Source organism: Hippopotamus amphibius, unplaced genomic scaffold (assembly GCF_030028045.1).
Source record: "Hippopotamus amphibius kiboko isolate mHipAmp2 unplaced genomic scaffold, mHipAmp2.hap2 H_1, whole genome shotgun sequence".
Lineage (NCBI taxonomy): Eukaryota > Metazoa > Chordata > Mammalia > Artiodactyla > Hippopotamidae > Hippopotamus > Hippopotamus amphibius.
The window spans coordinates 1760328-1772877 of NW_026648280.1; the positions used below are offsets into that span (position 1 = coordinate 1760328).

Sequence of the window (12550 nt, forward strand, 5' to 3'; positions counted from 1 at the left end):
TCTCGTGGCGGTCGTTTTGTAGGCTCTTGCGTGTGTTCGCCGGTCTCAGGTTCCGGAGCGGTGAGTCGAGAGAGAAGGTCCGAGAGGAGACGCTGTCTGGGGCAGGGACCGCGGCGCCCGGCTCCCCCCGCCTCTCCCGCCGCTCCCGAGCCCGCTCCGCCCACAAGAGTCTGATGGCGGCGGCGGCGCTGAGGGACCCGCCTCAGGTAGACGCCCGTCCTCCGGGCCCGCACCGCCCTCACCCCCCCAGACAGTGAAGCCCCGAGGGCGGGGCGCCTGCCCACGTGCCCGCAGCCCCGGCCGCGGTGTCCGGGACGGTGAGGCGGTCGTGGCTGGGGCCCTGTTTCTGACCGACGGTGTGAGGGCGCGCGGGAGAGGGTGACGGGCGGAGGGACCGGCAGGTGCAGAGGCTTGGAGGTGGGACCGAGGCGGGAGGATTCGGGAAACCTGAGGCTGACCTTGTGTGTTTCAGGGAACAGAGAATGTGAGGCAGAATCGCGCTTAGAATGCCAGGCTGCCCTTTTCAGGAGGCCGGCCGCCATTGAGAGTTGTGAGCAGAGAAGGACTCTCCTGAATTAGGCTTTCAGAAGTTTTCCAGAAGCTGTTCAGAGGGACAGACTGGTTGCCCCACGTATAGGTACCAGAATGTGCAGGTGCTTGGAGAAGAGAATGAGTTCAAGGGAATCTCAAGTCTCCTTTATTTCTCGTGGGAAAAGACAGCAAAGGGGCAGGAGGCAGGCCTGAAATGGCGCTCTGAGAAGGTGAGCGACTATTCTGGAGGTGATGGGAACAGTGGGCGGTTTAGAGCGGAGGAGGGAGGTGATCCGACCCAGCTCTTATCAGGCTCCCTGTGACTGTAGAACGGAGAACCGAATTGGGGTGGGAGAGGGCGGGGGTGAGGAAGGTGGTAGGAAGACTAGGAAAGATACTACTGCAGTAGTCCAGGTGAGTGTTGATGATATGGACCAGTGTGGTGGCCTTGGAGGTGGTAGAAATGGTTGGATTCTGGATTCAATCTTTTCAGTAGCTCTGCTCAGATTATCTGATTTTGAATATGAGAGAAAAAAGTAGAAGTCAGGGATAACCATACGGTTTTGGGATTTAGCAGCTGGAGGGTTGAAAGCTCCATCAACTGGGATCTGGAATTTGTTACTAGGATTAATTTTCAATCAGGGTATTGAGAGTTTTTTGGGGTCATGTTTCAGAGAACATATGAGTAGAGGTATTCAGTGGGCAGCTGGACACACAGGTCTAGGTCTCTAGGGAGGGTTTCAGAATGGAGACACCTGCAGAAGGTGGTGGACAGTATGTGGACCAGGGTGGAGCTGTGTGTCTTGGCTTGGATGGCTAAAACAAAATACTTTCTTTTCTCACAGTTCCAGAAACTGGGAAGTCCAAAATCAAGTGTTGGCATATTGGATTCCTGGTGAGGGCCTCTCTTCCTATGTAGCAAATGGCCCTTATGGCTGTAACTTTACATAGCCTTTTCTTGGTGCAAGGAGGTGGAGTGAGCAAGAGATGCCTGTCTTCCTCTTATAAGGGTCCCTTCTTGTGACCTAATCTAAACCTGATTACCTCCCAAAGGCCCTACCTCCAGCTACCATCACATTTGGCGTTAAGGCTTCAACATATGAATTTTGGGAGGATGCATACATTCAGTCCATAACATGGTGGGTCACATTTATTGGTGATATTCTTGGTGATGGTGTTAATAATAGCCCAAGAAGGGGAGAGTGGGGTCTGAGGGCTGGGCCTTGTGCTTGGGCACCAAGGTGGAGGATAAAAGACACCACAAACACAGGTGAGGGAGATAAATGGTTGTGGGAACAGTGTGGGAGAGCGGATGAGCTAGTAGGTGATTTAGATTTCTGAGGGATGAGTGCACATGAAACAGAAGTGGAGGCATAGGAGTAATTGAGGCAAGACTGACAGTGAGGCCAGGACTACTGCTTATTCACTGCTCTGTGGGCTCACCAAGATTTTGTTGTGACCTTCTGTGTCTGGGGAGCTTCAGTCAGGTTGGTGGATTAGTTTAGGGGCATAAGTGGTCATCTGGGAGAGTCACTGGGCTTAGGGTGGAAAACCTCTGGGGCTGGGTTTTGAATGATGGTTAGTAGTAGAGAGGAAGTCGGTGGCTGATGAGAGCACATCAAGTGTGGCACAAGTGGAAGAGGGACGTGGCTGTATGGGATTCCCAGGTGCCTCTGGGTGGCTGGGGTTGAAGCAAGGAACAGACTCAGGCAGGACTGCTGATGGCAGTGGGGACCAGCGGAGTTCTGGGTAGTGTTGGATCTTGTTTGAATTTGCCCAGCACTCTGTGTGTGCCATGTGTTCTACGACATGTAGGAAGGACAGGTAGATGCCTGTGCTGCAGGGCAGGAAAGAGGTGGTGACTGTGAGAGATGTTGTAGAAAGAGTGATGTGGAAAGGGAGTGTGGGCTGATGACCTGAGGGCTTGGCATTGAGGACAGAAGGGTGAAATGTGAGCCCACACCCTTGGTTATGTCTGGGTGGCATGATCTGGGGCATCCTAGGAGAAGTAACTGCCTGGTAAGAGGGAGCCCTTCCCTGCGTGCCAGGCCCAGAGCTTAGATACCGTCTGCCTGCCTGCCTGCTGCTGTGGGTGGACAGAGTAATCAAAGGGACCATGAGAAGTGTGCACATCGGTGTCACCAGGCCTGGTATCTCCTCTGAGATGGGGAAACAAGGAGTGGGTGAGCAGGGTGTCAGTGGGTGGGTGGATGAACTTAGGGTCCTGTGAGAGAAGCTTATCATGGAATGAACTGTCTCCATCATGGCAGGCCTGTGTGACCTTTGAAGACGTGGCTATTTACTTCTCCCAGGAGGAGTGGGGGCTCCTTGATGAGGCTCAGAGGTTCCTGTACCATGATGTGATGCTGGAGAACTTTGCACTTACAGCATCCTTGGGTAAGGTCTTCATATTCCTCCCAGTGTCCTTAACTGGCCTCTGTCCTTCCACCTGTCCAAGAGGCAGCTCTGTTCATTCCACAGCTAGACCACCGTCTCTGCTAACTTTCCCCCTTCCTGGCATATGTGCTGTGGGTGCCCGTGCCGAGCTGTGTAGACTGCCCCGAGCACTGTGCTCCTCAAGCAGCCCCTACATCTGCTAACCTGAGGCATGCAGGGAAGTGTCTGGGAGTCAGTCTGGCAGTCAGCCCGATAGAGCTCACATATCTTGTCCCCTCCTTGGCTGGATGACTGTGTCCAGATCTATGGCACCTTGTGCCCTAGATTCTTTCCTTTCTCTCTCTCTCTCTCTTTTTTTTTTTAAATTGAGATACAATAGACATATGACATTAGTTTCAGATGTATAATGTAATGATATGATGTTTGTATATATTGCAAAATGCTCACAACAGTAAGTCTAGTTAACATCCATCACCATGTAGAGTTACACTTTTCTTTTTCCTTGTGGTGAGAACTTTTAATTTTAAGACTTCCTCATGACTGCCTATGTCAGGAATTGCATGCATTGTCATGTTCACTACTTATATGCAGGCTTATCTTGAAAGACCCTGTTTTGAGATCTTGTTGTAACATTGTTTCTTTTCCTATGATCTGTTGCTTCCTGAGTTACTGTGAGCCAGTGCTGACCACTCATGTGTCCTGTCTTTCCCTAAGGACTTGTTTCATTCAGGTCTCCTGTAGTTATAGAACTGGGGGGTATAGGGAGAGCCCTGATTGCTTTACAGGGTGAACATGACAAGATGGTGTCAAAGGAGGCCTGGTCCTGGTGAGTGGCAATTGGGACAGGGGAGGGGGAGCATGAAAATGAGGCTGTGTTTAAATCATGCCAGGAAGCTGCCCTGTGTCCACCAGTGTTTTGGTGCAAGTGCCACTGGACACAGATCATTTCTACACTTCCTTCTGCATACTTGACACTTTTCTGATTTGTCATCTCCAATTTCTTACTGTCCCCACCTTTCTGACCAGCATGCATCATGTTCCCCTCCACAGCACCATTCATAGTTCTCCCACAGTGACTTACACTTATAGATATACCTCAGAGAGATTGTGGGTTCTGTTCCAGACCACTGCAATAAAGTGAGTCACACTTTTTTTCCCCAGTGCATGTAGAAGTTATGTTTACACTGTGCTTTAGTGTATTAAGTGTGCAGTAGAATTATGCATGAAAAACAACATGCTTACCTTAATTTGAAAGTACTTCTTTGCTAAAAAAATCCTATTGTCTGAACCTTCAGTGAGTCATAGTGGTAACATCAAAGATCACTGATCACAGATCACCATTACAAATATAATAATAATGGAAAAGTTTGAAAGATTGTGAGAATTACCAGAAGGTGACACAGAGATACAAAGTGAGCAAATGCTGTTGGGAAAATGGCACCAATAGACTTGCTGGATGTAGGGTTGCCACAGATCTTCAGTTTGTAAAAAGAAAACAAAACAGAACAAAAAAACAAAAAAACCCTTAGTATCTACAGAGCACAATAAAGTGGAATGCCATAATATGACGTTTGCCTGTTAAGTGTTGTGAGGTGTGCACATATTCTTAAATAATCCTTGAATGTCTACTAAGTTCCAGTTGTATTTCCCTGGGCCTGGACACAGCCATCATTCTGCATAGTATGGACATGTTCCCAGCTGACAAGATCTTGCTGAAGGCTGTTGGCAGAGGAGGGAGTAAGTGATCCTGGCTCTCCTTCTGGTGTGGCATCCCATATTTGTGCCCTTTGTCCTGGAAAGTTACCCCTTTCTCTGATCTTTAGAGGTGCAGTACTGCAGAGCAACCCTCCCTTCAGATCAGTGCCTCATCCTGAAAACTTGCCATGGATTCATTCTTTGGTTTGAATGTATGTGCATGACACACATACATTTTTGTGGGACTTTCCTCTTCCACTAAAGTTAACATGCACTTAATTAGTGTTCCTCTGCTTTCAGATTGTTGGTGTGGAGCAAAGAATGAGGAGATACCTTCTGAGCAGAACATTTCTGTAAGAGAGTCACAGGTTAGGACTTCTCAGTCAGTTTCATCGACCCAGGAGACTCATCCCTGTGAGAAGTATGTCTCAGTCTTGAAAGACATTTTGCAGCTGGCTGAGCTCCAGACAGCATATCTTGGGCAGAAACCATACTTTGATGGGGGGTCCAGTGGCTTCTGGTTGAATGCAAACCTTCACCAGTACCAGGAGCATGGCAGTGGAGAGAAAATCTTTAAAATGGACGTGGACAGGGCCTCGATTGTGACAAGCTGCAGATTCCATGTGTCAGGGAAGCCCTTCTCCTGTGGGGAGGGTGGAAAAGACTTCCTGGCTACCTTGGGCCTTCATCAGCAGCAGGCCACACTCAACAGTGAGAAGCCACACAGCAGCATTGAGTGTGGGGAGGCCTTAAACAGTGGAAAAAGTCATACACTTCACCACCAGAGAGTCTGTGCTGGAGAAGGTCTTGATGAGTGTGGCAAATGCAAATACAGACTTGGTCAGCACCAGCAAATTCACACTGAAGGAAGGCCTTATGAATGTGGTGAATGTAGGAAATTCTTTAGCCGCAAAACCCACCTCATTCGACACTGGAGAGTTCATACTGGAGCGAAGCCTTATGAGTGCAGTGAATGTGGGAGATCTTTTAGCCAGAAATCAGACCTCATTCAACACCAAAGAGTTCACACTGGAGAAAGGCCTTATGAGTGCAGTGAATGTGGGAAATCTTTTATCCAGAAATCCATCCTCATTAAACACCAGAGAGTTCACACTAATGAAAGGCCTTATAAATGCAATGAATGTGAGAAATCGTTTAGCCAAAGTTCAGGCCTCCTTCGACACAGGAGAGCTCACACTAGAGCAAGGCCTTATGAATGTAGTGAATGTGGGAAATCTTTTAGCTGTAAAACCCACCTCATTCGACACTGGAGAGTTCACACTGGAGTTAGGCCTTATGAGTGCGTTGAATGTGGAAAATCTTTTAGTGAGAAGTCTGTCCTTATTCAACACCAAAGAGTTCACACTGGAGAAAGGCCTTATGAGTGCAGTGGATGTGGAAAATTCTTTAGCCAGAAATCTGTCCTCATTCAGCACCAAAGAGTTCACACTGGGGAAAGGCCTTATGAGTGCAATGAATGTGGGAAATCCTTTAGCCGCAAAACCCACCTCATTCGACACTGGACAGTACACACTGGAGCGAGGCCTTTTGAGTGCAATGAATGTGGGAAAGCCTTTACTCAGAGCTCTGGACTCCTTCGACACAGGAGAGCTCATGTGCAGTGAATGTAGGAATTCCTTCAGCAGCAAATCTGATATCAGTCAACACCAGAGTGTACACTGGAAAAAGGCCTTATATATGCAGGGAATGTGCTTTTTCCTTACTTAGTATGGTTGTGTTGGAGGAAAGCCTCTGTGAGGACCGCCTGCCTGAATTGACATCATATCAGGATGTCCACAGACTGCAGATTGATTCACTGTAAATTTCACAGTTGTGTGGGAAGCATGTGTAACTCACCCAGGATCACTGCCAGTTTCTGTGGCAGAAACCATCTCACCTCTAACATCTGGCAGGTCCTCACAGAGGGCAACAGTCACCACCCTAGTGTGCTCAGAGCAACTGGCCTCTATGCTCTCCCATCTGTTGGAGGAAGTCAAGTATCCTGAGTCCTTAGGGAGTCTTCATTCCCTTTTCTCTGACAAGTTAGGGTGTGGACCTGACCCTTTATTGGCCCAGAGAACACTATATCTGAGTTCTGCTGGCGGCTTGCAGAGAAGGACTAGCTTTTTCAGGGACACGGTTGGTCTCGGGTAGTTGTGATGAAGTTTTTCAGCTTCCAAGTCACCAAACCAGAAATCACCTGTTGCACATTGCTCTGGTCTGTGTAGTAATAAAGACCTTTTTGTTTAAGCACCTTAATCTTGGAAATGCTGTTCACTGTGTGGAATAGTTTGAAAGCACAATAGGACTGTCAACTTGAAGGGTAATTGACTTTTGTGGAGATCCAAATTTTGGGGGCCTCAGAGAGCATGGTATGATGGCCACATATAGTGCTCTCGTTTGCATTGCTGCCAAGGTCTCCTAGGAAAGACTACTTTGTAGTCATAGTTTTTTGCCTGGTTGCCAGAGGTCTGTACATTCTAGTGCTTCTGGAGACAACATAGATTCTTTTTTTTTCTTGCTCACAGGATAACACAGAATGGCCAGCACTGCTGAGGGGAATCTTAACCCCAGTTCTCCTCCAAAGGAGCCATATACCCTGATACCCGGAATTCTGTAGGCTAGTGTCATAGTTGTAAGATTGCAGGGGCAGGGGAGACCATAATTGGTACAGAAACGCTGGTAACTAGAGAGTGGAGGAGATGGCAGAAAGCTAGGTGGAATGTACCGCTTCTGAAGATACATCCACAAATGTTCTAATGACAATGACTGCAGGATGAGTGTGTCCAGAAATCTCAGGACCTCCAGGTATGTTTATGTTGTGAAGTCACTGGCAAACAAAATAAGGATTTAGGGGTATTCCTCTAGCCTTTCTGAGCTGTTCACCTCAAGGCCATTGCTAATCAGGCAACAGAAGAAGGACGGTGAGATACTGGTCCGGGCATGTCATTGTTGTGACCCAGCCAGCAGTCCTGTTGACTCACTTGGAAATGGCCTTCACTGTTTGCCAGTATTTCCTGCCCCTGAGGAGAGGCTGCACCTCAAGGCATGAGGAATGAGATAGTTGAGTGATGTTTTTTAGAATGGGGCATTTAGATTTTCGTTATGAACCATCTTTTAAAACCTGCATGATGGTATAATGGGCATAGAATAAGTTGCACATATTTAAAGTGTACAGTTTGATAAGTTTTCATGTGTATATGCTTGTGAAACCATGATTGTTATCGTAATAATGAGCATATCTGTCACCTGCATATTTTCCTTATGCCTATTTATAGTCTCCTTGCTCACCCTGGCCGTACAGGCAACCATTTATTTACATTCCTTTACAATAGATCACATTTTCTAGAATTTTATGATTGGTCATAAAGTGTTTACCTTTTTTTTTTCTGGCTTCATTGATGCTACGTAATTACTTTGAGAGTCATTAATTGTGCTTACATGAAATTCTTATTTCTCAGTAGCTTTCTCTTGCATGTATAATTGACTGTGTTCATCCATTCATCTGTTTACGGATATTTGGGTTATTTCCAGTGTTTAGCTTTTGTAAATGGAAGCTGATATGAACATTGGTTTACAATTACATGGATATGTTTCATTTTTCTTGTATTAATAACTCAGTGTAGTACCTGAGTCATGCAGTAGGTGAATATTATAACTTTTTAAGAAATTGCCAAACTGTGGTCTAAAATGGTTGTGTTTTTTTGCATTCCCACCAGCAGTGTGTGAGACTTCCAGTTCCTTCACACCACTGTCAATACCTGGTAAGGTCACTTTTTAATTTTACCCTTTTAAAATAACTGTGTAGAAGTAATCCACTGGTTTTAATTGCATTTCCCTAAGGATTTACAACATTGAGCATCACTTCATGTGTTTGCCTCCTGTATATCTTCTTTAGTAAAATGTCTGTTCTTATATTTGTCCTATTTTCTATTTTGTGAATTTGGCTATTTGCCTTTTATTTACAATAAGACAAACAACAAAGACATGTTGGAATTTTATTCATTCTTCAATGATGTGAGTGACTTCTTTGCTACATGGTAAATTGTTTTTGAATACTGGAAGAATATACATTTTTTTTTTGGTGGAATGCACAGTGTGTGGACACCTATACAAAATATTTAAGTTTCATCAGTATTATTAACATATTCTCCATCACTTTCTAAGTGTAGACATTCAGTATATTGCATTCAATAATACTGTAAATCAAGCCTTGGTTTGTAGTGTTTGCCAATTTCTTTGGTGTAAATACCATGAACAGTTTCAGACTACCAACCTGATGTCACTGAACAGAGTTGGGAAGAGTTGGCAGTAGCACACCATTCTAAACATAGAGAAATGATTTAGAGAGTGATGACTTTTGAATATTTGTAACTTAAAACAGTTTGATATGTAATTGACTTATCATATATTAAAAATGTCAGTTTTGATGCATAAAATTTCCTTGAGCCCTTTTTAAGTTTGTTCTTTTCAACTTGTAAGATTTCTGATACAGGATGTGTTCTACTGTTTGTAATTGCTATTTTCAAATATATACAAAAGTGGAAAAGACTGTCTTATGGACGCTCAATCTTCCATCATTGTTTATAGTCGTTCTTGTTTCATCTTTTATGCACATTAATGGGTTCTTTTACTTAAAACCCAGAGATTGTGTCAGTTAATGCATAGTTTCTTGAGAATGCTTTTCTAAAATGTAAGAGTTTTTCCATAATGACAATAACTTTCTCACACAAAATAAAAATATTTTAAAATGTGATATGTTATCAGTGCTGGATTTTATCAGTTTTCTCAAAAATATATTTGTTCTTTAAGGCAGACTACAGACATACCTCATTTTATTGTGCTTCACATATATTGTATTTTTTTTTTTTAATAAATTGAAGGTTTGTGGCAACCCTGCATTGAGCAAGTCTATTGCCACCATTTTTCAAACAGCATTTCCTCATTTTGTATCTCTATGTCACATTTTGGTAATTCTCACAAGATTTCAAACTTTTTCATTATTATTATACTTCTTATGAGATCTGTCATTAGTTATCTTTGATGTTCCTTTATTTTTCTTTTGGCTGCACCTTGCGGCTCGCAGGATCTTAGTTCCCAGACCAGGGATTGAACCTGGGCGCTCGGCAGTGAAATAGGTGGAATCGCAGAGTCCTCAGCACTGGACTGCCAGGGAATTCCCAGTTGGTTTTTGTTGTTGTTATTTTGTTTCTTGTCTTTGTAATGTTACTATTTTTTTTTTCATTCCAGCATTAACTTTATTTTTTAAGAACTTTTATTGAGATACAGTTAGCATACAACAAACTGAATATATGTAATGTTACTATTATAATTGTTTTGGAACACCATGAGCCACACCCATATTAGATGGTGAACTTAATTGATAAATGTGTGTTCTGACTGCTCCAGTGGTGGGCTGTTCACCTGTCTTTCTCTCTCTCCTTGGCTCCCCTATTCCTTGCAACACAACAATATTGAAATGAGGCCAATTAATAACCCTACAATAATCTCCAGTGTTCAAGTGAAAGGTAGAGTCACACATGTCTTTCACTTTAAATCGGAAGCTAAAAATGATTAAGCTTAATGAGGGAAGCATGTCAAAAGCCAGTAACTTGCAAGTCTGTATGGAGTGGGCCCAGAACAGTATTTGTGTACTTTTTCCAAACGTATTTTTGGCATTGCTTGGGCCCTACACTTTCATGGCAACATGTATATTTGCTAGGAGATTCAGGATCCAGCAGGAGGAGCAGCAGACGCCAATGTACTTTTGGATTCTCATTTCGAGCTCCATCCACTTAGAGCTACTGGGGCAGAGCTTTAAGACTTGGAAGCCACCAAGGAGGCAGGTAGTGCTGAGGGAAGCCCCTCTGGCTGCTCTATAAAATAGAAGACAAATTTATAGCCAGCAACATCCAGGAAATACTTCAGTCCAAATGCTGCCACTTCCTGAGGGATCCCTTTGGAGAAAAGAACTAAGTAGTTGGCAAGGACAGGTCGGTTGAGGATTTGATCTGTGGGTCTGAGACTTCGTCCAGTGACCAAAGTGAAAGTATAAAAACAAACAAGTGAGGAGCTTCCCAGGATCCCAACTTTCCTCTGAGTGAGGAAGATAATCACCCAGTCCAGGTTAATAGAAACCATCACATCAATACCTGAAGGATAATGTTTAGTCGGAGTCAGAAGAATCAAATTGGTGTTTGATGCCAGGAGAGTGACTGCAGGGGCAGCATCCCTGCAGATGTGGAAGGGGTTGTCTGGGCACTAATGCAGTCACCCGGAGGCAGAGCTCTCCCCCGGTCCCTGGGGCTTCAGCTGTTGTTGCATGCTTGCAGGTCGTATTCCTTTCTAGAGGCTCTGGGGAACCAGATTCCTTTTTGTTTAGGTTGTTGGCAGAATTCAGTTCTATGTGGTTGTAGGACTGAAGACTCTAGATGCTCTCTGGTTGTATTGAGGGGATCTGTGAAGTCCCAATTTCTTCAAAGAGGTTTTTGTGTGACTGAAGGCTCTGACCTTTCCAACTTGCTGAGTCAGGGCTGAGGTTGCTGGATGTCAGACGTGTACTGTCCTTAGCTCCTAGGGTTCCTCTCCAGTCCTAGCACAGAGCTGTTATCTCAGAACCAGCAATAGGGCATTAGACGTTCTTACCATACTGCCATATCTCCAACTCTAATGTCTGCATCTTTCTCCTTGCAGCTAGGAAAGTTTCTCCACTTTTAAAGACTTATCTGTATTCTTTTTTTAGATTATTTTCTTTGTATTGTAGTTAAAAGTATATAACGGGGAAAGTGGGGGATGGGGGTTGGGGTGGGGTGAATTGGGAGATTGGGATTGCCATATATACATTACTAATAAGAAAAAATATCAAATTGTACACTTTAAATATATGCAGTTTATAGTATGTCAATTATATCTCAATAAAAGTTCTTAAAAAATACATAACATTAAATTTATCATCTTAACCATTTTTAAATGTACAGTTCAGCAGGATTAGATACATTCATGTTGTGCAACAGATCTCTAGAACATTTTCTTTTTGCAGAGTTGAAATTCAGTATCCATTAAGCTCTAATCCCTTCTCTCCCCTCCATCCCAGTGTATTTTTTAATTAAGGTATTTTTTTGGACATAATGTGTTATACTTAATAGATGACAGTATGGTGTAAACATAACTTTTATATGCACTGAGAAACAAAAAATTTGTGTGTCTCGCTTTATTGCAGTGGTCTGGAACCAAACCTGCAATATGTCTGAGGTCTGTCTGTTACTGCAGTCAGAATACAAAATGCCTATCTCGTAAGTCTGTTAACCTATAGGCACCACTAACCTCTTTTTTATTCCTATTTACCTGTTTAAGTAACAGTTCATTACAGTTTGCATTCTCGATATGGCTCATTGTGCCTCTCTTACTATTAACAGATTTTCTGTGCACTAGATACTGATGAGTGCCTCAGGCCTGGTCCCAGCAGACAGATGTGTAACAGTGGCGCAACCTGGGCACACATTTAGGTATTGGGTGGGACGGATGTGTGTGGTGACGCTTCAGCACAGCATGACCTGGAGATGCACACACTCCAGTCGGGGGAACACTGTGACAGATGTGTGGCGATAGATGACATACCCTGGGATCATGTGTAACAGGTGTGGGATGCCGACACCTTCCATACAGCCTGGTCATACACGTGTGTATACCATGTCCACAAAACAATAGGTGTGGGACACACTGGAGGCACATGCAACCAGTATATGTAAAAACACTAGGGCCTGAGAGATGGAAGCAAGGTATCGACACATCACAGCAGATATGAAGACACAGACACACAAATACACCACAGAGACTTGTAGGACAGGCATGCAATGGGGATACCCCAAAGCCTGGTGTGTGACATAATATAAATGTCCTTATTTTATTCAGTATAGATTGGTGTTCC

At 44.3% G+C, this 12550-nt stretch overlaps 1 protein-coding gene across 3 annotated transcripts; it reads left to right on the top strand.

The window, feature by feature from the left end:
• The first annotated feature begins 7 nt into the window (after nucleotides 1-7).
• LOC130842945 (zinc finger protein 530-like) lies at nucleotides 8-9428 on the top strand. Of its 3 annotated transcripts, none has more exons than XM_057719528.1 (3): nucleotides 8-206; nucleotides 2802-2928; nucleotides 4924-6434. In XM_057719528.1, exons 1-3 carry the CDS (start codon nucleotides 174-176, stop codon nucleotides 6246-6248), a joined length of 1485 nt encoding a protein of 494 aa, XP_057575511.1. In that variant the 5' UTR covers nucleotides 8-173; the 3' UTR covers nucleotides 6249-6434. The 3 variants fall into 3 exon arrangements, 1 of the variants encoding a protein (XP_057575511.1); XR_009050649.1 differs by lacking the exon at nucleotides 8-206 and adding an exon at nucleotides 7152-9428 and having other exon boundaries at nucleotides 2912-2928; nucleotides 4924-4991; XR_009050648.1 differs by lacking the exons at nucleotides 8-206; nucleotides 2802-2928 and adding exons at nucleotides 4631-4665; nucleotides 7152-9428 and having other exon boundaries at nucleotides 4924-4991.
• The last annotated feature ends 3122 nt before the right edge of the window (nucleotides 9429-12550 follow it).